This window comes from Merops nubicus, unplaced genomic scaffold, assembly GCF_000691845.1.
Source record: "Merops nubicus isolate BGI_N331 unplaced genomic scaffold, ASM69184v1 scaffold142, whole genome shotgun sequence".
NCBI lineage: Eukaryota > Metazoa > Chordata > Aves > Coraciiformes > Meropidae > Merops > Merops nubicus.
Window position 1 is genome coordinate 3,856 of NW_008592611.1, and position 26,327 is coordinate 30,182.

At 38.6% G+C, this 26,327-nt stretch overlaps 1 protein-coding gene across 1 annotated transcript in view; it reads left to right on the forward strand.

The window, feature by feature from the left end:
* TMCO3 (transmembrane and coiled-coil domains 3) overlaps window positions 1-25,796 on the forward strand; it is a 27,959-nt gene extending 2,163 nt beyond the window's left edge. Inside the window, exons 2-12 of the mRNA XM_008935176.1 lie at window positions 2,943-3,122; window positions 6,373-6,564; window positions 6,765-6,893; window positions 8,693-8,785; window positions 10,003-10,189; window positions 10,998-11,115; window positions 11,680-11,875; window positions 17,502-17,652; window positions 22,946-23,025; window positions 23,414-23,563; window positions 25,376-25,796. Coding sequence (XP_008933424.1) covers window positions 2,943-3,122; window positions 6,373-6,564; window positions 6,765-6,893; window positions 8,693-8,785; window positions 10,003-10,189; window positions 10,998-11,115; window positions 11,680-11,875; window positions 17,502-17,652; window positions 22,946-23,025; window positions 23,414-23,563; window positions 25,376-25,489 — 1,590 coding nt within the window. The 3' untranslated portion in view covers window positions 25,490-25,796. The remainder of the gene's footprint in view (window positions 1-2,942; window positions 3,123-6,372; window positions 6,565-6,764; window positions 6,894-8,692; window positions 8,786-10,002; window positions 10,190-10,997; window positions 11,116-11,679; window positions 11,876-17,501; window positions 17,653-22,945; window positions 23,026-23,413; window positions 23,564-25,375) is intronic.
* Window positions 25,797-26,327: the final 531 nt, after the last annotated feature.

Genomic DNA, 26,327 nt, shown 5'->3' on the forward strand with positions numbered 1-26,327 from the left:
ATGTGTACTCATGCCTGATGTATTTCTGGCTGGTTCTGCTGCTGGTAAAAGGCACAGTGGAATCATTCATGGGCCAAGAGGGGAGGAAGGAAAGAAGAAGCCTGTGATATGGCTTCTGCCTTCCACACATATTCCTGGAGTGAAGGAGGTTCAGGAAAAAGCTGCAAGATCTTACTTTTTATCTGCTTCTATTTTCTTGGGTGCATACTACTCAGACATTGATAAAGTAACTCACAAGTAGTTCAAAGATGCATCTTCTTCTGAATGTACTTTTTTTTCATCCTGAATTATATCACAGAGAGCAACAGCAACTGTGTTCTTAACCAGCCTTGCCCTGAAGTCTTCCTTAACCTTAGCTTTTTTTTGAATTATATCACAGAGAGCAACAACACCTATGTTCTTAACCATCCTTGCCCTGAAGTCTTCCTTAACCTTACCTCATTCTGCTCCTGTGTTTCTACATGTCTCTTGCTTAGTGCACAACCCTAATAGGAAAAAATAAAAGAAATGAGGATAACAATGGGTTGATATCAGTCTGTGAGTCATGCAGTGGGTCCTTGATGGTCCATTAAAGAGAAGTAGCTCCTGGAGGGAGTTCTGTATGAGTCATGGGGCAAGGCATGGATGGGCCCATGACCAGGGAGGAGGACTCCTGCTGGGTAGGAAGGTGTTAACATCTCCCCTGACCTTGAACCTCTTTCCTTATCTGTTGTAGCCTGGGGTGTGAGGTCTGTCCTGGGCAGCTGCTACCCATGATTTTGTTAACAGCCCATGAGCAGTGACATAGAGGGTACAGAATACACAGGTTTTGGTTCTACCCACATGATAAACTGGTCCCAGCCCCTGTAACCATGACAGGACCTTACAGTCAAGCTCAGATTTTTCAAAGCTCTTCTGCCTTGCTATTCAGGGAAAGTCAACTTCTAGCAAAGTACAGCATTATCTATTTTTCTGCAGCTTTCCTCTAGCTCTGTTCAGCCTGTTTGTCTCAGCCAACAGAAGGGACTGATCAGCTCCCACCACCCCACAACCTGTTCCATTTCTGAGGGGGAAGAATCTAACCCTTATCCATTCTGTCTCATGTTCAAAGTTGTGACTGACTGAGGAAAAATCTGCAGCTCATCCAGGGACTGTTTTTTCCATCTTTGAAGCAACATCTGCCAGCAGAGACCAACAGATAGGAAATGTTTTTCCTTGGGGCTGTATGAGAGCGACTCTGTCTCTTGCTTATGTGTTGCATAAGAACTAAAGCAGTTGACATTGGGCCAAATGCATCAATAGTTACATTTTTTCCAGCTCTGGTTATTTTGGGAGCTGGGTAATTTTCATCATGCTGGTGTAGCTATGGTAATTCTAAGCACCAACAGACAGCAGTTCTGTGGCTTTGTCACAACCAGAGGTATTTCTCTGACTCAGGATTTTAAGAGGATTAATCTACAGTTACAGGGTGTACTGACCATGCTCTTGTCTTGGCATCAAGGAGTCCATTAAATTATATTATAAACTATATTATAATAATAATTATATTATTCAGGGGTTGGACTAGGTGAGCCTGAAAGGTCGCTTCCAACCCAAACTACTCTTTATACATGTTCTTGCAGGTTTCAAGGGGAAAACTGTCCATCCATAAGCATGTGTGGAGGAGGGGAGGCTCCCTTTACTTGACCATAGGGGTTTAGGACCATTTTTAGATGTCCAGGTTATTTAAGATACCTGTGTGAGGTAGGCAGATAAGACACAACCTTAGGGAGATGTATGTTCTGTCTGGTTTCTAACTGTGTCTGTCAGGGCATCTAAAATGGAGACAGAAACTTGTGTTTTCTGATAAATTGGTCTGACCTAGAGGTTGCTTGTATTTTTCTCCTGGACTGTTTTTTCCTCTTGGTAATAATATTTGCTCTCTTAAAGACCAGATGGAGGGTCTCTCTTGTCTAAATATTCTCAGCATCCTGAATCTAACTGAAAGGAAGAAGGCTGCCATTGTGTTTCCTCATTCACAGTTGTTCTCTCTTTCAGGCAGTGCATCTTTTAAAGTATATAGGCATGTGAAGTGAAGCATCTTTTTTCAAAAAAACCTCTAATTATACTCTGGCAATACACAGAGCATTATGTTTTGTTATTGTCCTGATAACCATATAGAAGGCACAGTGCTAAGTCCAGGCTTGATCAGTAAATCAAGTTTTTAGAGTTCTGTTTTTCAACCTGAACCATCCAAAGAGAAACAAAACATCATAACTTTATCAGGGAAGCTGCTGGAGCATTTTTACACCATGTCAAACCACATCAGCACTTTTTTCTTTTCTTACTTCTGAAGCCTAGAGATGGGTTTCAAAAGTCATTAGTGCATGTTGCTAAAAGGCCCAAACTGAGATGGATGAAGACAAGTTTTTTAACTCCTTCTGGGAAAAATGGTTCTAGGGAAGCACAAACAGGAGCCTCAGCTAGAGTGCTTGACTACTCATCTGCACTCTCTCTCAACTACCCTTACTGTAACTTTTGAAAACCATAAACAGACTTCTTCCCATGTTTATAAAATGGTTCATAAACCCAAGATTCATTGTTTTCCTTACAGTTTGTTTGTTTGTTGTAGCTATGCTTCCCTGCTAAACCCCTGAGCTCTAAACTTTACTTGGTTTTGAAGTGTTTCCTGGAGTTCCTCAGCATAAATCCTTTCCTGTATTTTCTGGATTGTAACCTTGGGCCAGCTCTACTGTTTAATGGATTAGAAAAGGTGATCAGTGGATGTTTTATTTGGGTGTTGTTTTTCTTGCACTCTTCTCCCAGGGAAAATTGGCACAAGAGAAAGCAGTCTTCAAATGCAGCTATAAAGCCCATATTGCTTTTGCAGTTCCACTAGTAAGATGTTCTGTGTCAAAAGAAGTGTACATTTATGTCAAAGATTTCTCTGGCCAGCACTTTATCTGTGTTGTGAAATTCCACAGGAAGAAATGGAATACGTTGAACTCTTAGCAGCTGAAAAACATCAGGTTGAAGCCCTTAAGAACATGCAGCATCAAAACAAAAGCTTGTCAATAATTGATGAAATCCTAGAAGATGTCAGGAAGGCAGCTGATAGATTGGAAGAGGAAATAGAAGAGCATGCCTTTGATGACAACAAATCTGTAAGTGATTTTTTAGACTCAGCCTTTTCATTGCTGTGCATTTAGTTTTTAGTTCACTGTTTAATACAAGAGTGTAAATATTGTTGGGATTCTAGTGACTAAAACCAAAACAAAAATCTTTTGGCAGACTGTTAACTGGTTGGGAGTGAGCAAACAGGAATAATTACTCCTTTTTGCTGGTGATCTCTGATTTGGAAGTTCTCCCTGCAGCTGCCACTCTGACAGTGACAAGTGTAGTTCATCTCACTGGTACAGCTCATAAGAGTTATGACATCTCATGCTGGTGGTGGGGACTCTCATGATTAGACTTTGCAGGATATGGAGTTACAATGTTAAGCATAGTCTCCACTTTTTTCTCTTTTATTTTGTTGAGAAAGTTATGGGAGAGCAAGAATCCATGCAGTTAGTTTTCACAGTCTGGGAAAAGATGTATTATTCAAGGTAAGGACCTGGAATGTGTTTGTGGTGTTGTTTTCTTCCACTTCTGGCTTTTTCTGCTTTTCGTTGTCACTGTTTCTATGTCGCATGACTGACAGTACCCCTCAGGTAAGGCTGTGTGTTTTTGGAGCTGGCAGAACATCAGTTTCTAGTGTCCCATTGTGCAGTCCTGGGAGACTGGCTCTAGCTCGCAGCACTTGCAGGCAGCGGGAGTCCTCCCGAGCAGGAGCAGCCGCGGGGAAGGAACCGGCTGGCTGCAGAGCCCTCTCCTGTCCCGCTGGGGTATAGCGGCACTCCGGAGGCACCGGCGCTGCCCTGCCCTTCTGCTCCACCTGCTCGTGGCAGAGTGCCAAGGCACCCTTTTAGAGGGAAAAACAACCAAAAAAACCCTGACAAAACAATCTGAGCTAACACACTTAATGCAAGACAAGAGTTTGTGCTCGCTGGATTCTGTTATGTACAATCTGCTTTCAGGGATTGCTGCTTTAGGAAATAAAATCCTGAAAGATAACAGTTTTCTCCCATTATGCCCTCAAATTTATTAGTATTTAAAAGCTCATTTGAACCTGTGCCATCTACTCTTCCTCTTCTAGCACAGTCTGTCTTTTGTAAGAGTAAAAATGCACTACAGTATCAATACACCACACAATGTATGATTTCTATATATTACACAGAAAAAAAGCTTATTGTTTCTCATAACTGTCTTAATTTTATAAACATCTTCCCTTTTTTCCTAGTATTATTACTAACCTAGGCAGTGAACTCCACTAGATGAGGAATGTATTTATCCAGTTGCACTGTTTTTATATGGCTTCTGATACATTTTTAATTTTGAAGCAGGTAAGATTGTTAGATTCCAGACACACAAGCAGCCAAGTACAAAGGAACATATGACAAACTCTGTATGAATTTGGAGTTCCAGACCTTCAGACTACATGCTTCACTGCTGATGTATTTTATAAGATAATTTTGCTTAGTGAATGTGATAGCTGATCTCATAACATCAAGTACCCAGGAAGATGACAGAACAGATGTTAGCTTATTAGAATTTTGGTTTTTAGGCAAAGCAATAGTCATCTGCAAGATGGGGGCAGTGCATTGAACAGAGACATCATTCCACTGTGAAAGTCAATGTAAAGCATGTGTTCTATTGCAGAGCCAACATTTAGCAGTAAGCCCCAAGAGATGTTTTAGTATCCCTGGAGTAGCAATGAAGGTGTGAGAGAGGGGATCAGGAGCAAAGACAACAGAAAACCAGTACTGTTGGGTGCTGTGTGTTCTGATTAGAAGCAGTTCTTCATGTTTGCTGACTGTAGGGAAGCCTTTCTTCTTTGCTCCAATACTCTTAAGACCATTTTGCACATATGTGGCATGCAGCTGCTCCTGCTTTCTCCTGTCAGTTGAAAACATGAAAGCATGGTTTGGTCTTTTAGACTTGGCAATGGGCATCCCCTATATTGAGATGCAAAATAGCCTGGTAAGTGGGGGCTTAGGGAAGTAAAGTAAAAAAAAATATATATATAAAGACAAGTCTGGGGCAAAAATGGTTGAAAAGAAAACTTTCACAATGCATAAAAAGAATGTGCTCATCAGCTTCTCACTTCAGCAGCTAAAAAGGTTGATGTTTGAAGCAGCCATTTTGTGCTTCTAAAGAATGCTGCAAACATCATGATTTGTTTCAGATTCCTTTTCTTTCCCCCCCTCTGTCTTGATTCTTAGTGACTTCCAGGCCCACCCTATTGCATGATGTACAAAACCAGGGGGAGAGGTCCTTCCCACAACAGAAGTGTTTATTTAGTTATACACACACACAAATATAAGGAGTGGAATAAAAGGGTAGAAATTGTAAGTGAAATATTAAATATTGAAAATGCAATACTTCTCTGAACAGTTTGGGGGATATGTGCTGGGAAATCAGCAAAGACAAATAGAAGACTTATGTGAATGCATTTCTTCATTGAGTTATTGAGTTGCTTGGGCAAATTACAGAAATCCATATAAACTGAATGTTTTGTAGACAGAATGATAACAGCCTGTTCTCTTTACTAGAGTTTAAAAGAAATGGCAACCTTAACTGTTTCTGAACGTTGTTAAAGTCTGTGTTATTTAAAATACAGTGAGTAGTTAAATCATCTTGGTGTCTTCCACTTTGTAATTGCAGGCACTGAAGACAGACCTAGGTGGAAACAGTTCTTACTCTCTCTCCTTCAGATTTACAGGACAGTGAATTCTTTACTTGGAATGCAGTTATTATTTCAGACTTTTGTGAACTGAATATCACTTTGTAATTTATAATTGATTTTGTTGTAGGGAATCAAATGTTATGTTCCAATCCAACTCGTTGTGTTCTGAATGTGATAAAGCTTTTCTTAAACAAACAAAAAAAGCAATTGAAAATACTAAATTGAAACTTTACAGCTTCAAAACCCTGTCTCTAATCCAACTCCTTGTGTTCTGAATGTGCTAAAGCTTTTCTTGAACAAACAAACAAAAAAAGCAATTGAAAATACTAAATTGAAACTTTACAGCTTCAAAACCCTGTCTCTATATTTTTTTTGGGTGGACATTGTGGCTAAAGAGGTCTGGAAAACCCATCATTTTTAAAATGTAGAGCAAATGATAGACTTTCCAGTTACAGACATCATGTTTTGATAAAGAGACTGAAAGACTTCTCTAAAAAGAAACTTTATTTTTTTCAGTCAGTGTCAACAAATTGTGGAGTAACTTTGAGCACAATTGTGGAGTAACTTTGGAATCACATAGTAGTCTTTCCTTTTTTACTGCATGCTTCACTGGCCACTTTTTCTTACAGGTAAGAGGTGTAAACTTTGAAGCAGTTTTAAGGGTGGAGGAAGATGAAGCCAACTCCAAAAGAAATGCTTCAAAAAGAGAAGTAGAGGATGACTTAGGTCTCAGTATGCTTATTGATTCCCAGAACAATCAGTATATCCTTACCAAGCCCAGAGATTCAACCATTCCTCGTGCTGATCATCATTTCATAAAGGTAATAATTTTAGAGATATTCTTGTTGTGTGATTTGGTAAGTGTTCAGGTTGGTTTACTCAAGTTTTTTCTTTTCATGGGCAATCTTCTATATTTATTTTTATAATGCTATTCATCTTTTGGAAAGTAATAGTCTTTAATCTTACCACAAGATGTGTATGGCCTTTTCTATTAATGCATTTGTAAATCTCATCTATTTAGGATATTGTGACAATAGGAATGTTGTCTTTGCCATGTGGCTGGCTGTGCACAACAATAGGATTGCCAACCATGTTTGGGTATGTCATTTGTGGAGTACTCTTAGGACCATCAGGACTAAATAGTATAAAGGTAAGTGGACTTGACTGATTTCATTTGTTGTTGGAAACCTTAAAAGTTGTTTTAAGAGAATATAATATTGCCAACCTCAAATGTATTTAAAAAAAAAACAAAGCCAAACAAACCTGGACCTTTGCAAAATGACACCTTAAAATTCTGTGTCTTTGAATCACTTTGTTTTCATTTTTTTCCTCCTATATAATCCATGACATAGGCAATTGTTGAAACTGAAAGCTGAAGGTTGTGTTGTGGGGTTTTATTATTTGTGGGTTTTTTTTGTCCTTTAAACATAAAGCATCACATCTGAGAACCAAATTATTTAAATTACCTCAAATATTCAACAACTAGCAACAAATGACTGTTGACAGTGGAGGAAGCATTTAAAACAAGCAGTTCCCTGGGTATAGCTTGGCTTCCTAGAGAGTTATTTTGCCTCTCTGTAGCTCTTTCATCCATCCTAGTGACCCTAGTTCTTTCCTAGTCCCCTCCCTGCATTCCTGAAGTCTCTTCAACCTTTTTAGCTCCATCACGTGTACCCTGACTGCTAGCTCATGTGAAACCCTGGGCTGCAGTTGGCTGGAGGTTGCACATGTTTTGATTAGTGGTCTGGTGTGCATTAACAGATTGTTTAGCCAGCAGGCAAAACAAGAACACATGCTAAGGTTGTGGGGAAATGTCTGGTTAGGTTTCCTGTGTCCTGTTGATAGCCACATAACTGCTTGGAACTTACTGTCTTTCCAAGCTCTGCTCTTACATGGGCTCCTGTTGAAAATGGCTCTTGGGCTCAAAAGGAGGGTAGGGATGAGTAGAAACTGTAGGATTTTGTCAATCTTGTATTAGAAGAGAAGGCAAATACTTCCAAATTTCCATATTCTAAAATTGAGATTAAATAATAACCTTTGTGTCATCTGTAACTCCTGGGCTGAAAAGGTTTGGAAAGTGTGACCACTTAAACCAAGGAACAAGTCTTTAAGTGTGGCATTAGAAAGAGATGCAGTAATGAATTTTCAGAGGTTTAAACTGAGGGAAGATGATGTAGTCAGAACAGACACAAGAGAGGTTTCTTTATGACAGTTCCTTAGTGAGCTGCCTGTTTTCTTGTGGAGCTGTGATTAAACTTTCATCTGCATAACGTTCATGTTGACTTGAGTCTCTTGTATGTACTCTGTTTTGTCTCTCCTGTGTTTCATCAAAAGAGTTCAGTGTCAGAGGAAATGAGGAGGCAGGCAGACTCTCATCTGGCAGGGAAGATGGTTTCCATCTCCACTTCCCTATGACTGATAATAGACCCTGTCCTCTTCTTCTCTGGGCTGTGAATCTGTAGGAACATTGGGTTTCTCTGTGGTGACAAGGAAGGCAGCTGCTCTCCTTGCTGTTGCACCCTTCCCTCTGAAGTGGAAAGGCTGGTAGTTGTGCTGCTCTGAGGAACAGATACATGGAGAGCAGCAGCTACAGTCCAGCAGCATGGTTATACCAATAAAATAAGTGACTTCTGGAATGCAAACCTTGGGGCTTTAATAGCATATGCATAAAATGTAACCTTTTTATTTTCAACAAGCCAGCAAGCTTACCTAGATCATCACACATGTGCATGTAGGGTGACCAGCACTGTCCAACCAAGTTTCCTAGTAGCAGCCAGGTGATGGGGCAAAATGTTTGAACCCTAAACATACTAAAGGAACTTCTGATGTCATGACCAGCAAGGGAACTACCTATGGAAACATAATGAGAAACAATTTGTCTTGTAAGTGGACTTATAATTTGTGTTGTAAGTAGACTGCTGTGCACTGATTTTCATTTTATTTTTTAAGTCTATTGTACAGGTGGAGACCTTAGGAGAGTTTGGTGTGTTCTTCACTCTCTTTCTAGTTGGTCTGGAGTTTTCTCCTGAAAGATTAAGAAAGGTATTTTTGTATAATGCCTCTGCCTTATGGGATTGAATTGCTAATGTTCAAGTTGTCAAGCTGTTAAGAATGTAAAGTATTTCAGATTTTTACATTCTTCTAACAATATACTTGTGTAACTCTGTGCATTTTTGAAAAGGCAAGTATGACATTTGCTTCTTCTCTTTCACTCTTTGCAAAGAGCAGAATGCACTATTTATTTGGTGCTGAAAAAAAAACCAAACCCCCAAACCCAGACCTTTGCTATTCCTCTTCATTTTTATTAAAAGAGTTTGATTACTAGAAAAATCTCACAACTTATGCCAATCCATCTCTGCTTTATTTTAACATACAGTAACATGTAGTTGCTGTTGAGTGTCCACTGATGTTTGCCAGTCCTGTTACCAAAAAAAACCCAAAAAATCAGTTAAGTACTGCATACTGAATTGATGCTTCTTGCTGTACTGGCTAGTAAACTGATTCTGCAAGTGTGTTAGCACAGTCTGGAATATGACATGATGTGGCCATCAGGATTCTGCAGAAGGGCACAAGTTTCTATTCATCTTAATTAAAAAAAAATGTATCTCAAGCTAGCTAGAATTGGAAGAGCAGAAAAATGTCTTGTACATAAAATTGTATGTACATATGTATTCAAAGAGTTGCATTCTGTCATTTGTTCCCAAACTGATGGGTTTGAATCCATCAGACTATAAAAGCTTTAGCTGAAATGTTTTAAAATTATGAGAATTCAGCTTAATCTCTTATTTCTAGTCCATCTGGAGTCAAAGATAAATCAGTAATTCAAGGGCTCCTGAACTGCAGTAAATAAGTTGTTAATTGAGAACTGTGTGCTCAATGTGGAGTGGAGTGCTGGTCTTGATGATGGTCTTTGCTACTCCCACTTTTTCCCCACCCTGGAATCACAACAAATAACTGATGTTGGTGATTTTAATATATTTTGACCCACGCTGGACCTTTGGCCTTTAGTTTGTGTGTGAGCCCTAGGAAACCTACCTCTTTTCTGGTAGTGATTCCTCTGGCATAGAACATTGTCTGTTAGGCATAGTAACTTCAGAGTTTTAGGATGTATAGGATGACAGCCCTTTACTTCTCTTGCCCACCACTGCAGCCCCAAACTGTGCATCTTTAACTGCTTATTTGTGCTGAAAATCAGTGTAACTTACCAGTGAGAAGAGTGTCACCAGACTTTTATCATACAAACTTCTTTTCTTCCCCAGGTGTGGAAGATATCTTTGCAAGGGCCCTGCTACATGACAGTTCTGATGATTGCCTTTGGTTTACTGTGGGGACACTTGCTCCAAATTAGACCAACACAGAGTGTCTTCATTTCCACTTGTTTATCTTTATCAAGCACACCTTTGGTGTCAAGGTTTCTGGCAGGCAGTGCTCGAGGTGATAAAGAAGGTAAGCATGCTTTTTAAATATGGACTACATATCCACTGCACAGGATCTGCAGGCAAATGGAAAGAAATGGCTTTGTAACACTACAAGAGAAACCAGTTAGAAATGAAACCAAACCAAACCCATGCTGTTAAGTTTGATTTGCAGGTGATCATCCTCCTTTACACTGGCCAGTGTTGTGTGTATTCTTGTGAGGAGGTGTAGCTGCTATTGACACAGCCACTTCTCATTGGAGAAAGACAGTGTAGCCCAAACAATATTAGGAACTGGCTCCACTGGGGGTTTGGAATCCATGTTCTTTTGAAGAGGTTACCAGGTTAGACCATTACTAGCACTTTGTCATTGGGGCAGAAAGGCTAACTTAAATAATTCACATCCTTCAGCACACTCAGACCAGCTCAGCTTGTCTGTCATAGCTAACAGCTCTTCACTTAAGTACCTTCAAGTGCCATATTGCTAGCTTCTCAAAAACCTCTAAATATTGCCTTTCAAAAGTTTTGCCATCCTGCTTTCTTCCACTTAAACCTTCCTTATATACACTGCATCAAGTTCTCCTCACCCCTTAGCACATTCATATTCTAATGCCTAAATTTGAAGTGTATAGTTTACACATCCTGGCTCTTACATGTGTCTGTTAGTCTAAAGACTGTACGTTTTCAGTCAGGGAGTTCCAGTAAAAGCATAAGTAGTGCCTCACTGCTAAGAAAAATCTATACTTTACTGTGTAACATGAGCTTTGTGTGAATACTTTTATATTTTTAACATATCTTTATGTATATTTTCATTTACTTACTGCTCTGTTGGTGCCCAGGGGATATTGACTACAGCAGCGTGCTGCTTGGCATGTTGGTCATGCAGGATGTGCAGCTGGGTTTATTTATAGCTGTCATGCCTACTCTTATTCAAGCAGGAGTGAGCACATATTCCAGGTAAAAAACCACCTTATTCTATGTATCTTCCCCCACCCTCTTTCAGTTAGCAGGTAGATTGCAAATGTGAATGAGAGTGCTACAGTTAATGTCAGTTCCATGAAAAATATACACTCTTTTCTGTGATCTCCCTTCACTGTTTGTATATGTCACGTTGTAGGAGGATATTCTTTCTGCTCTAGCTGCCTTAGTCCTGCCCATACTTAAAATTTTCAGTGAGAAGGTTGTTATTGTAAAAAATCAGTGAATTTCTTTATTTACTGTGTTCCCTGAAGACATTTTTGTCAGACTGTGGGATAGTGTTGTTGAGCCTGGTGGCTTACCTTGAAGATCAATCAATGAAAATCTTTTTGAATTAACATGGAATGAAATTCTAGGCTGTAAAAGAGATTGTTGGGCACTCAGCAGAATGAGTATTCATCCTGTTTACTAAGTTATCTAAATATCTTACTATAACTGCTCAGTTTTGGACATCTCTGGCATTAGATCGTTGCACTTAAAGGGAACTGGTTGGGTGGCACGAGAGCACTTGAAAGAAATGTTTTGTTTGTTTTTCTCTTCCAGCATTTTCAAGGAAATACTGAGAATTCTGATACTGATTGGCCAAATTCTCTTTTCCCTGGCTGCTGTTTTTCTTACATGTCTTGTTATAAAGACTTACCTCATAGGACCATATTACCGCAAGTTGCACGCAGAAAGCAAAGGGAATAAAGAAATCCTCATCCTAGGAATAACTGCATTCATCTTCCTTATGTTGATGGTAATCTTTTCAATTAAACATTTTGATACGTGTGGTAGTTGTATTTGCATCAGTATCCCCAAAGCCATCACACTGAACTGCTGCTGCATATCCCATCTACCTCTGTAGTGGTTTATTTGGCTTTAAACTATTTTAAAACAAACCCCAAATGCACAGATGGATCTATGCATGAGAGCTTAGATGAGTAAGAAGAGATGGAATTTGAGTGTCAATCAGTTCAACTTCTGCTGGTACCTCAGCAAACACAACCAGTTAAAGAATCACAATTTCAGTTTTGATTCTGTGTTGCTTCATGTGTTTTTAAAGAATTTAGGATGGATTTTAAGATCCTGATAATGGCTGGTTGTGACATTTGCTTGCAAGTTTCTTGCAATAGCAAATTCTCAATGTGGTTTTTGCTATAAAATAATTTTCTGGGAGAGAGAAACTGTGATGAAGTTGAGAAAGTAGAGAAATGCCTTAGGGCCCTAAGATTCTGATAGTTTTGAGTTTTGAGTTTGCTCTGTTTTCCTCTGAATCTTCCTTCTACTTGTTTCTATCCCATGTTTCATCCCTCTGAAAAACTGTTCTACCTGAGAACGAAATGTCACAGTCACTGATAACATTGTGGGTTTGAAACTCCATTATCCTGGATGTGCAGATTGTTCTCTCCTCAGAGAAAAAATATCCCAAAAAGTTCCTCTGCAGGAGCCTTTTTTTCTGAGGGTATTTGATCAATTATTACAGGTCCAACAGACAAAGCTGAACCCCTTCAAGAAGGAGGTCAAGAAAGAAGCTAGTGAGAGCAGAGCTTTACAGGCTGTTGATTTCAAAAACTAGTTTCTCCTTTTTGCTTTTTAACAAGCAGGCACAACGTGTAGAATAACTTCAACAGAACCCAACAACCAGACCACAAGAGTTACATAAAATATGGTATTATGGTACATAGAAGCAATCCTAGTTTCATGAAAAATACAGCCTACATAAACTGATCTCATTGAATTGGTTGTATTGTCCCCAAATCATGTCTCAAATGTACAGGAGTTTGTCTCCATGGCTTTACATAATACATGTGTGTATACAAACCTGAGAGAGGGTATGTTTGAGTTCATACTCAACACCAGAATGCTGCTTCAGCATGGGAAGCATTTCTGAAAGAGCAAATGTCTTCCTTAAGAACAAGTTCCCTTTTAGAGTTGATAAATAATGTATCAAAAGGAACAGCACAAAGGATACTACTGCATGTAACCTCAGTAAACCACCTGAGGTGCTTGATAATCTTCACTTGCACTGATACATTCATGATAGCAATGCTACAAGTTGTGGTTTGAGCACAGACTTAAAAAAACCCAACTAAACAAATCCACACACAAAACCAACCAACCAACCAAAACCATAAAAAAAGTATTTGGTTGTCCAGTTGAACTGCTCCACAAAGAAATCTGGAAAACTGATCTTAATTAGTATAGAGGCACTACTATGCCAGGAATAAAAACACAGGATGGGAAATAGCAATCAAGCTTGAAAAAAAATCACAGATTTGGAAAGGAGAAATTCATATTTTTAGGTGTCAGGTAGGAAAACAACTAAACTGTTCTTCTACCTGCAGAGATCTTTCTCCTTGGAAAACCAAGCCTAAATTTTGACAGAGTTGATATAATTACCTGCAAACAGAGTTTTCCATTTTGGTGCAATTCTAAAACAGCATTTGAATTTGTAGAAGAATAAGAGAATGCATATTTTACTGGCTTTAACCAAAAATGACTCTGCAGCTCCATTTAAAAGAACTTGGGAGGTGTTTTTAACCAAAATACTTCTGTCTGTCCAGCATGTGAGTTATTGTGGGGGCCACATCCTTTCCAAGAAGTGACAAAGTGGGTAGGAATGATAGAGTATTCCTGCTTCATGCATGCAGTTCCATGTGTACTGTTCCTTCTTATCTGCTTCAGTGTTGACTGGATTTCTGAGGCCCACTGAAGTTTATCCTCTATTTGGGTTCATCTGTAAAATCAGCACACGTAATGCAGATTATATATAAACTTCTTTAACTTATTCCCTGTATTTGAAAATGACAGATGACTGGTTAAACAAGAATTGCCATTTCTCTACCAATAAGGGCAAATTCTATATGGTAAAACTGCCTGTATGGAAGTGACTTCTGAGCATTTCTGAGCTGTTTGGGTTTCTTGGATAACATTGCAACTCCTTCAATCTGAAATAGGATCTCAAATACAGGCCTTAATTAACTCTTGAGTAAAAGAGATGCAAGAGCTCTCAAATCAGAGATGTTTTAGAGCTGGAGCTTAAGATACCTCTTTCTGTGCCCAGATGTTCTCAGAAGCAACTGAAATTCCCCTTTGTCTTGTCCCTCAACTAGTTAAACAGAGCAGGCAGGGGATTGTCTACTACAAATCCTATAAAAACCTAGCTGATTTCAGTCATGTGCCTTGTCATCAGTCACAAATAATTCAGGAGATCAATATTGCACTTTCAGCAACTCCTGTTCAAGCTTTGAATTATGCAGATGCTGCTGGGGCTTTTTTTATGGTTTTCTGTGTTTTTATCAAAACTGGGGAGCCATTCTCCTGAACTGCAACATAAAGAGTAAATCTAGCTTATGGTTTTAAATATAACAATTTAGGATCAATGCCCAAACTGGTACTTTTAGGTTAAGATATATACCCCAGTGAGCTGAACAACCTGTTATAAATCAGCCAAACATTCACTGGTGTAATGTTGGGTTTTTGTGTTCTCTGTGCAGAAACATTAGAAGGAAAATTCTTTTAAACACTGTCCTGATAAGGAATTGCTGTATAAGATAACAAAGCTACCATTATTGTTCTGCAAATATGTTTTAAAAGTAAGTTGCTGAACATTATTAGGGAATTGGAAAAAGTAAAACCTGACCTGAGAGGAAGGACAGCAGTTACATTGACATATTTATAGGACTGTGCATGCACATAGCTGGTGGGGAAAAAAAAACCCAGTGGCTTCCAGATTGCCTTATGTGTGACCTGGACTGATGGCAGCAAATGGAGGGAAGTTGCCAGCTTGCTTTCTATACTAAAAAGATGGAAATAAAATATAGCTGTGCTGTTGCAGTACTTTGTATGTGAAGATGTACATATTTTTTCCTGCAGTGTATTAGAAATGTCACTTCTTGTTTGCCTGGAGTGCTTCTCAGTGGCTTGTAACTTGCTTATGAACCCTCTTCTGTTAAAAGAAGACTGAGGAAAAACTGTCATCTCAAATATGCTAGTTAATTATTCAATAAAATACAGTTCAGATGGAGTTTTTACAAGACTCACTAAACATTGTCTCCATTTCCATTAAGGCTTTATTTCCTTAAAATGCAAGCTTGGAATTTACCTCTTTACTCTTGGGCAGACTGAAGTTATTAAGGACTGAAATTCTAATACATTTATTTCCTTCAGGGATTTCTTTAATTTTACTGGCTTACCATATTCATTAAGATTCTATGATGATTAAAGAGTACACGTTATTAGAGAACACATAAGCAAAACAACTGCTGAACAAATGGTTGAAATTCAGCTGGAACATGTTACAGCAGTAATGTTGATTTCTTTTTTTATTGCTGTGGTAGAAGATTTGAACATAAAAATCCAATATTCTAGTGGAAGCAAAGCAATCCTTTTGAATTAGAGTAAAATGAGGCCTTTAAAAACAGCAGAAAACTAAATTGTACTGGGAAAAACATGTGAATTGACAAAACTGTTCATTTAATTTTGACAGAAAAAGCTTTCTGTATTGTAGGAGTTGAGAAAAGGACAGTGTAGAGCCCAGGGATCAGTAAGTGTTAGAACCCTGTTTGGTAGAGACAAAACCTTGAAAATAATGCAAGCAGAAGGGGAATACTAAATGCAAAATGCTTTCCAATTTCTGCTTTTATGTAAGAAATTTTGCTAAGAATGCCTTCCTGCCTGTAAAACAAATCCTCTCCAGTGTGTGTGTGTGTGCATGCCCACGTGCAACATAAAATAAACCCTCATGCTACAGGTTTAGTTGAGGAAATCTATCCACTTATTGGTAGTATTATTAGACAGCCAGGATGGGAATAGTAAAAGGAGCCTTTGTATAGATGTAGATATAAATCTGCAGAACAGGCTGGAGACTTGCAAGGGGATGGGGTTAGGAAAATAATGTAATGTTTGGTTCTTTTCATGCCCTCTCAGCCACTTCACACTTTCCTGCGTGTAGAGTGACCTATAGATTTTGTAGACCTGAATCTGTGGGGTACCTAAAGAGTGGACAAGAAACAGCAAAACTTGCCTTTTTGCCTTCCAGGCCCTTGAGCTCATACTTAGCTTGCCACAGAGTGAAGGAATGGAATTCAGGTTTTATGCTGTGGGAGCAAACCCAGCCACACATAGTTTGCTCCAGTTATGTCTGGTGCTTTCTGGACATGCACGTTTCTTTCACACTGAAGCTGCTTCTGGCTTGATCATCAACTATTGGCATTAGTTGAACAAATTTCTCCTCTTAAACATCTTGTAGTAGATTACAGACTGTCAACACAAACAGAGTAATGAGATGAACAATCAGACATTAATACTTCAATACACAAAAGTCTGGGGTTTATTTTTGGGTGGCATTTTATGCCAGGCTTGGAGACTTGTTTATTGTGTCTCTTGCTCTCCTCCATTAATTTTAAGTCACTTGAGTTTTAGCTTCATACCTTACAGTGCAACACTGTTCTGGATATGATGAATATCATCCATAAACCACACCATACTATGGTGTATTGTTGCTTAATCTAAATTAGTATGAAAATAAGTCTTCAGTTTATAATCTTCTATTAATATTAATAGAACATTGCCCTTTCTCAGTAAGATGACAGCCTTCATCAGCATGCCTTTAAAATAATTACTTTAAAGCATCCTTTACACTGACTAAAAGTGCTGCCTGCTTTTTTTTTAATGTTCCCAGCATTGCCTTAAGCAGTTGCTTTGTTTTTAAGTTTGGTCTCTTTACATGTGTTTCATCTCTTCCTCCTAGTACTGTATTCAAATAATTAAAGAATGTCTGAGTTTTTTTTTCAGATATCATGCTTTATTCCAGCAGTTTACTTCACGTGCTTAAGTGCATCCCTTTTCAGTCAAGCACCCAGGCACATTTGAGTTCAATTTACAACAGTAAGATGTAATTCATGCCTGGGACTTCTGCTAAACTGAAACAATTCTCCCAAATTATAAGCTTTGGCTTTTATTTTTTCCTCATGCCTGACAGCTGGAAACTAAGCTGTTCTTACAGCTTTATTTTGCAGCCTGAATGTCTTATGTAATCCTGACTCTGAAGCTGTTACATTCCTTCTCAGCTTTGTGAAATCATATGCTGTCCTGAAGGGTGACACAAAGCATTACAATGCAGATGAAGAAATCTAATTTTGGTTTTGTGAGGAAGGAGGTAACACGGAGGGGAAACTGGTTTTGTGAGTCTTTTGTATAAATACAATACTGCAGAAGGCTGAAGTAAATACACTGAATTCTATTTGTTGTTGAGCTTGCATGAAGAGAGAGTCATTTCCTACCTTCAGAATAATGCACAGTTTACAATTTCACTGTGAAATGGTATGTAAAGTCACCCAGGGCTGGAGAACAGCAACAGATTCTCTCTTATTCCTTGACAGATCACAGAGCTGCTGGATGTTTCAATGGAGCTGGGATGCTTCTTAGCTGGAGCTCTGATCTCTTCTCAGGGTCACATGGTTACTGAGGAGATTATGTCCTGTATTGAACCAATACGTGACTTTCTGGCCATCATTTTCTTTGCATCCATAGGTAACTTCTTAGAAATATTACTTTTAAAATAGTGCTCACCTATAAATGGGGGGAGGAAACAGTGTCTACAAAGTGGGGGAGGAGATAGATTATTGGTGTTAAAATACTAAGCTGTTAACTGACCACAATATTGATTTGCCTTTGCTAATATTTTTTAAATGTAGCATTCATTTTAATAAGCAATTTCTATATTGTACTCTCAATTCTTGTTTTAATGTCAGCATGAATTCAGAATTAACAGTGAAAAGTATTTAAAACTGTAACTAAAAATTTAAAAAGGGAGAAAGGTTTTTGTTTGGATGTTTCTTTTAAAATATTCTGTCTTCACAGTAACTATATTTGTATTTTCTACTAAAATCAGATTAGTATTTTAAGTCAATTGGTAGCATAGGTTTCAGGTTCTTATGGCTTGTTTTTTTCTAGAGGTAGGATATGATAATTGAAACAGGGTTTTGTTTATTTGTTTGGTTTTTTTTAATAGTATCTTGTTTCTTTAGTTAGGAAGCTGTGACCTGTGTGTTCTCAACACAGGGAAATAATAATTGAACAAGATCAATCTCTGAGACTCTCTCAATGCCAACTGAAATGCAGCACTGATGCCTAACACCAGGAGAGTAACTCCTTATGCTTGTTATCCAAAACAAATTAACTCTGAGAATATTAGAGTAGATCAGCAGCTTCCTTTTGAGGTGCTGCATTCTCTAGATGGCCATGCATGCCCCAGTACACTTTCTCCACAGGAAGCTGAGATGTCACTGAAAACATGAGGTGAATGAGGAGACAGGCCCCATAAAAGCACCTTCCTCTCCCTCTGGATTGTACAGGGGATGCATACCCTATTTTGGGGACACTGCAAGGTCTGACACAGAGGGTTTGACTGTGGTCCTCTGCAGTCTAACATCTTTCCACCCATCCTTATTCAGAAATTATCTTTTTTTGTTTTTTTCCTCCAAGATCACCTTTGCTTTTTCTTCTGGTTTTCTGTTTTCTATTGTTCTTTTTACCTCCATATATTTATGCAGATAATAATGAAGTCTCATCAGCATAATTTTAATGCCTTTCTGCATATACCTGTTGGATACTCATTGTTTCACAACAGAAACAAAAGCTGTTTCTGGTGATTGCCACATAAAAAGGAAATAGTTCTGTTTGCCAATCTTGATTTTTGTTTTACCCAGCCCATGATACAGCTTGTGCTGATCAGTCAGATTGTCTAGTAATAGATATGTTTATCTGAATAACTTGTTTTTTAATAAAGTGAGGCAAGTGGTGAGCTATGATAAAACTCTTGGGCCCATCTAACTGACAAGGGTGGATGAGTAATTGCTAAATGCTCACAGGTATGTTGTTTATGTCTTCTAGTAAAGATGGGGTTGTGTTTTCAGGGACACAAAGCAGGACAAGTAATTATAAGCCCAAAGTTAATTTTACAAGAGACTGAACAAAAATACTGTCCTACACTCTTGCATAAATTAAGACTAGAGATATGACTTCAGTGGAGTACAAGAGAATAGCAAGACCTCAGCTGGTATGCTGGCAGCACTCCACATAGCCTGTGTTCTACTGGAAGGAAATGATTTTTCTAGTTCTGTTACAGAAATGGCAGGAAAGGAAAGAAAATTGCCTAAAAATTTTGAAAATCATAAAAAAATGAGGTAGGTTATAGGCCTCTGACAAAATCTGACCATGCATGCTCAAAAAAAATATAACTAAACACAAAATCAAAAAACACCTACAAAACCAAACACAAGCACACCCCCAAATAAACATTTTCCCACCCTTCCCCCTTTATTTTAAGATTTTGTGGCTAACAAGAAGTTCTGTGGGGTGGCAGGGAGGTAGGTTTTAAAAAGTTGTGAGGTGGTGTTGTAAAGAAAACCTGAGTAGGATAAAAATATGCCTCTTAAAAAGAAATCTAGTAAGAAAAGACATCTTGCTTGCTCTCTATTTACATGTGTACATGTGCAAATGATATATAGAGATCTACTAGGTGAAATCACATGGAGGCCCCAGGGAAAGATCTGGGTTTTTTTCACCCCCTTCCTAAAGAGAAGTCTTGTTGCTCTATGCACCAAGCACCCTATTCCAGGGAGCAGAAGCACTTCAGATCCTGAGATAGGATGCTACACCATTGCAGTTATACAATTTCTGCTCCTTTTAGAACAAAGAAAACTTGGAGTTCATTGAAAAGTGACTGTAAACACATCAGGTGGAAAAGTTAGTGCCTATTTTGCTTTTCTTAAATGCCTGCTTCTCAGTTCTCACTGCAGAAATCCTGGTGCCTGCAAGCTGAGCTGTTACTTGGTGGAGTATCTGTAGGAGTGGTCCTGCCCTTGGCTTGACCTGTGTAATGTTACTGCTTTCAAATTTGCACATGGGTGCATCTGTGGGAATAATGCAGCTTTGCAGTTAGGCATTAACAGCTGCACTTGGAGTTATTTACTCTCCATCTGTACATTCATTGGGGCCTGCATGTGTTCTTCAAGGTTTTTGGCTCTCTTTATCCTGTCTGCTGAGGTTAGAAAGTTCCTGTCTCTGTCCTCACTAATATTTTTGAGAGAACATCTGGACTAATCCCTTAAAGCCACATTTGGAAACCTTTTTCTCATTTCTGGTTTGGTACCTAGTACTCAGATCCTTCCCTCTCCAGCTCTGCATTGTTTGACTCTGTTTTGATTTATTTTTAGAAAGACAGGAAGTACTTGTGCATAGACTGTTATAATTTTTTAATTTTTTTTTTAAAGGCTGCAATGTCCTCTTTTTCTGTCAGTCTGCTAGCTGTATGGAGAACCTTAGGTTCATTAAGACTTTTAAGTAGATACACCATCCCAAAACATCACTAATGTGATGATTGTTTTTCTCCTTCTTTGTCTCCTGAGTGATGTCCTGTCTTGAGGATGTCAGAATCAATCCTGCTGGCTGCAGTTTGACCAACAGAGATTTCTTTTCTGTAATCTTGTTTGCCATCATGGATCTCCAGGATTCCTTGACTTGATGCAGGATCTTCCAGGATGTGGTGGTCATGACTTTTGGATCTTCAAGTGCTGTTTAGTGGCCATCCAGCAGATTGGTGGAATCTGTCTAGTCAGGGGGGACAGGGAGTTTACTTGTTAAGAAAAAAGTACTTATAAAAAGTGTGCACTCCACAGACACATACCAACTTAGATGAATCACCTCTGCTTTTTGGCTTGACTTTGATGCTGGGGCACCTTCACCTGAAGGGCTCCATTCCAGCTACTCCAGAACACCACTTAGAGTTGAAGTCCAGTGGCTCATGCTCAGCTCTGTGAGAATGTCCCTAAGTGATATCCTAGCTATTGGGGACAGGCCAACATTCCACACACTACCTGATGATGGTGCTGAAGCTCTTGAATTACTTGACTGAAGTGTTTCTTACATTTTAGAGCACAAATTGTAGTGGCTCTTGAGCTTAGGCACCAAGTGGGGTTGAAACCATTGACATGAATGCATGGATAGGTCCATGCACCTCCTGTTTGTGAAGCTAATCTTTCAGATGATGCTTGTCTTGTCAGGAAGGCTCCATGTGCTTGTGTAGCAGTCTGATATGACTCCTGGCCTTACCCTAAATTTTCACCTAGGGCTTGGGCTGTAATGACCATGTAAAGCCACTATGCTGGGATTTATTTCCCTCAGACACCTCTGTGTGCTGAGATGTTTGTTTGCTCAGAATAGTAACAGGTTTAGGCTTGCTTCACCTTGCAGACACTTACCTCCAGAAGGCTGGTACAGAAATCTGCAGCAGCTTGTGCCTCAGCTCTGTGGTAGTCACCTCCACGTCAGGCAGCACCTCAGCTGGACTTCAGACTGCCTCTCTGCTCCAGAACTGAGAAGGCAGCCCCACCAGTAGTGATGAGAGCAGCAGGCTGTAGTTATACCTCCCTCCCTCTGAAATCTTCCCTTCCAGACGTGGTGGAGTCAGCCACATGTCTTATCAAACATGACATTGTTACTGGCTGTTATTTCTCTAGCTGCTTTTCATGTGTGCTCCTGAGAAATAGAATAGGCTGTGCACATGCTGACCTAGAAGTACTTGTATAAAAGTTTCTGATCTACTTGAAGTACATTTCCATCCACAATGGAGTGTGTGCACAGACAAAACATTGTGAAGTTACTCTAACTAACTTCTCTAGCATGCTTGGGATGAGAAGATGACTCCTAATTCTTTACAGTTCTGGCTTTGCAGCATGATGGGGCAAGGAGCATTAGTTAAAACTTGCCTCGTGCTACAGAAAGAAGTTACAGCATTTATTTACATGCCTCATGGTTTAGAAAGGTAAAATCCTGCCCTTCACCAGAAATAACTAGTTGGAGAACTGTCAGCTATTATGGAGTTCTCAGGAACACCACCATTATTTTGGTTCCTCTTAAAAAGAGCTTTTATGAAAAGGAATGAGCTTCCAAAGATACACAGTTATGTTTGCCTGCACAAGTTCCTCAGACCCTAGGATGAAAAAACAGATGTAGTCAGCTGTTAGAATCTTCCTCAGTGACTGCAGGACTCCTCCAACAAATTCTTCTTATGTCTAAGAGTAGCAGGATTTACTTCTAAATTTCTGTGCTCTTTATGGCTCTTGTTATCTTGCTTCATATAATTACTGAATTGACAAAAAAAAATTGGGGAAAAAAAAAGACACATGCACTCCTCCAACTCCCCAAACAAACCAAGCCACAACAACATTGTTGCAATGAGGTTTTATGTAATTCCTTAATTGTCAGACCGTGCTCCAGGGTTTATGACTTTACCCAATTCCAGTCTAAGTGACTTTTCCAGTGTGGGTGACTTTCAGGGTCAAAACAGTTACATTTTCTGTGGCAGTGACAGTCTCTGCAAACACTGAATATTGTGCTCCTCCCCCAGGGACAGACCATCACCATGTCCTACAGACATCTTGAGTGGCTGGGAGGGCACATGTTACTGTGCAGAACACTGGGCTTGTGTTCCTGCATTAGTCTCACAGCTTTCATTAGAGTTGTGTTTCACTTCAGATTCTGGATTGTTGACTGTTGTGGAAAACTCTAAATTAAAGTGCTCCTGCATCTCTCATATGTATCATAACACAACTGGGAATGCCATTGTGCTAAAGCACTCCAAAAGTGGCTGAATAATGCAGAGTTGGTTTAGTGGTCAAGTAGGTAGTGTTGGTAGGTATGATAGAGCTTTTCCTTTGGCTTTGGGAATACAGTCTTGCAATTAAATCTGCTATTAACTCAGAAAATCATCATAGTAAGATATTTGCCCTAAACTTTGAAATGCTGTTTTCTTTCCTCCTAGGACTCCATGTTTTCCCCACGTTTGTAATTTATGAACTCACAGTCTTACTATTCCTTACCTTATCTGTGGTCATAATGAAGGTACTTTCTTTCTCCTTTTTTTAAACCTTTTAATAGTCTAAATAATCTATGTTGCATATCTTAATGAAAATTGTGTCAGAGCTGAACATCAGTTATAACAGAAGATATTACATTTTTACTGTAAATCTCTATTTGGAGGAATCTTACTGATTAGAATACAGTTTGATATGACATTCTTAGGCTATTAAAAAAAAGGGATTTTATTTAATGTGAAAACTAAGTTTCAAATGGAGAAACATTGATTTGTCTAGCTTGGGATTTGTGACAGTTATTATGTTTTTGATGCTCTGTATCTTAAAAAGATTGTACTATTTTATTTCTTGCACTTCTTCTATTTTTTAAAAACAAACCCACAACAACCCCCCTCCAAAAACCCACATTTTTAAAGTTTGTCTTGGCAGTGTTTGTCCTTTCTCTGATTCTTCCAAAGACCAGCCAGTATATCAAGTGGATTGTTTCAGCAGTACTGGCACAAGTCAGTGAATTCTCCTTTGTTCTGGGAAGTAGAGCACGCAGAGCAGGGATCATATCTCGGGAGGTGAGCTGTTCTGTAGTTACTAATTTTCATGTTTTGCACCAAAACAACTTACTGGGATTTCATATTACTGTGTAATTGAAATCATAGCATCAGTAAATACCAATATACTCCAATTTTGTGGCATCTCTCTACTGTTAAGAAGTGGAATCATCTGATACAAATGGAGACGTGTGTGTCCCTGACAGAGTTCTTAGCTCCATTTTTCAGTTGTTTCATATTGTACTTCAGTATTTTCAATAACAGGTTTTACTTTTAAGTAGTTTAGTTAAAAGTGCTTTACCTTAATTGCTCTCAGTTACAAGTTCTTTATTAATGGAGCAGTGAGGTTGTAGAGAGCACCCAATTCCCTAAGACTTGAGAAGCCTTTGATTTTAAAGCCTTGATATACCTTTAGGAGAAGGTAACTGAAAGTATAGGATTTGAATAAGGAAACATCAGTAAATAAGAATTAGAGAAGAAAAGATATGATGAAGTGGAAATTACTTAACACTAAAACAAGCAAACAAACTTGCAAAAGTTTTTACCAGCAAAGCTTTTTAATTTTAAATTCTCTGCAGAAGAATCAACCAGCTTTATCAGTAGTCATGAAAAAGTCCCCTAGGAAAGAAACTTTAACCTTAGTTTTATACTGAAGCTCTCAGAACATTGTTTTTTTTTTTTTCAAAATGAAGTCTGCTTTGTGACATTAAGTAAATTGTGGCTATAGAGATACAAGGGCTGACCTCACTTTTTAGTGCTAGCTGCTTTCTCCTCTGTATCTCTGCTCACAAAAATACTCTGCTGGTGCTCCAAGCTCTTCATTGTGTGAGCAAGTGGGCTGGATAATGCTGGAACCCATTCCAAACAGAGCACGTGTGGAAAACTTACACAATGCTCTTCACTTGTATGGGTGAAGGTGATTCATTTTCATGTTCACTCCTGCATGTAGTTGGGAGTTACAAATATTTTATATTTGTACAGAGTTTCAGTATATCCATACGTGATCACAGAACCAGTTTAGGGGCCCACCCACTGCACTTGGCCACTGTTAGGCTTTCCTTTTTTTCTGTGCCAGCTCTGGTGTTATTGTCTGCTGCATAGGTGTATATGGCTCTGAAATTTCCAAAGGTCAATCTTCTGTTTGAGACCACAAAACAACTTGCTGCTGCTGTTCTCATGCAGACTACTAAGTTAAGATCTTATAGAAGATATGCAGTATGCCTTAAAGAGATTCTTGTTTGCTTTTTTTAGTGTATAAAACAGTAGTGAACTTTGCCATTATATCATTAAACCAGAATAGTTTTGGGTGGTTTGAGGGTTTTTTTTTGTTTGTTAATAAAGTGGTATTTGGTCTTTGACCTTTTAGCAAACATTGAGCTTTCAAAATGGATCTCTTAACTACATGTGTAAATAATTTTTTTTATAAGCTCATAATGTTGGTTTTGTAATTGTCTTCAAACCAGATAAAACAGATAATCAGATGATTTGAGTGTGCACTTGTTTGCTTTTTATACCATCACCCAGCACTACCATGACCATTAAACCATGTCCCCAAGTGCCACACCTGTGTGTTTTTGGAACCCCTCCAGGGATGGTGACTCCTCCACCTCCCTGGGCAGCCTGTTCCAGTGCCTCACTACTCTGTCAGTCAAGAAACTCTTCCTAATACCCAATCTAAACCTCCATTTGTAGCAATATGTGTAGTTGGTTAGGAAGATAGATGAAATCTCATAAAAATACTGTCCAGAAGAGCCTGATTTCCTCAAACTTGTAGTGACTTTGCAATTTACCATGTAACTGAGAGAAATAATGACTTCTATTTGCAATTTTCAGGTCTATCTTCTTATTCTGAGTGTGACTACTCTGAGCCTTTTACTTGCCCCTGCCCTGTGGAGAGCTGCAATTCTGAAATGTGTTCCCAGACCTGAAAGACGCTCGAGCACTTAAGATTTGCACATCTACAAGAATACATCTCCTTGCAAGGAACATCTTCATGGCATATGGTGTCTCTATGCACTCAGAAAACAAGAGGTTTTGAGTAGTCAGTCCTCTTAATGTGCACTTGGTTATAAGCCTTATACTGACCTTAAAAGAAAACAAAATTCAACGTTCAGAAATAATCCCAATTTCAGTTGCACACCTTTTACAAAATTTCCTTGCTCCCTGACAGGTTAGAATATTTGTTCCTGATCCAATCAATGATTCAGAGCATAAATTATTTTTTATATATATATATATAGCATCATGCAAACTATGTTGATTATTTTTTTTGCCTGAATGTGCCTTTTACTTTTCATCCTCTTTTGTTACTGCTGGTTCATCACCAGATTTTGTTTGAAAAGAGAAAAAAAAAACTATTATGGTGCCTATGGTATCTTCTTTCACTAAATGACTTGAGTCATTTTCACATTTAGGAGTTTAATATACTAGTATAAGATTAATCACAAAACACATTTCTAACAGTGTAGTCCTCTACACAAAGGTTTAACTGTTTAGCATCAAACTGTTTTAAGCAGATACACACTCCAAATGATGCAGTCAATATTAGATGATACTGTATTCCAAATTGCAGCATATATTGTATTTTCTTATAGTGGTAACTTTTATTTCTGTTAGTTCCTATATTTATTTACATATTTGATTAGAAGCTGATGCTAAGAAAGGGCATAACCTAAGTTATATTTGAAGACTGACAGTTGTCACCCATTCCTGTTGCTAACTGCTGTTCAGGTAATTGTTTACATTTTTTTCCTTTGTTTTACTGAATTTATTTTTGATTTAAAAC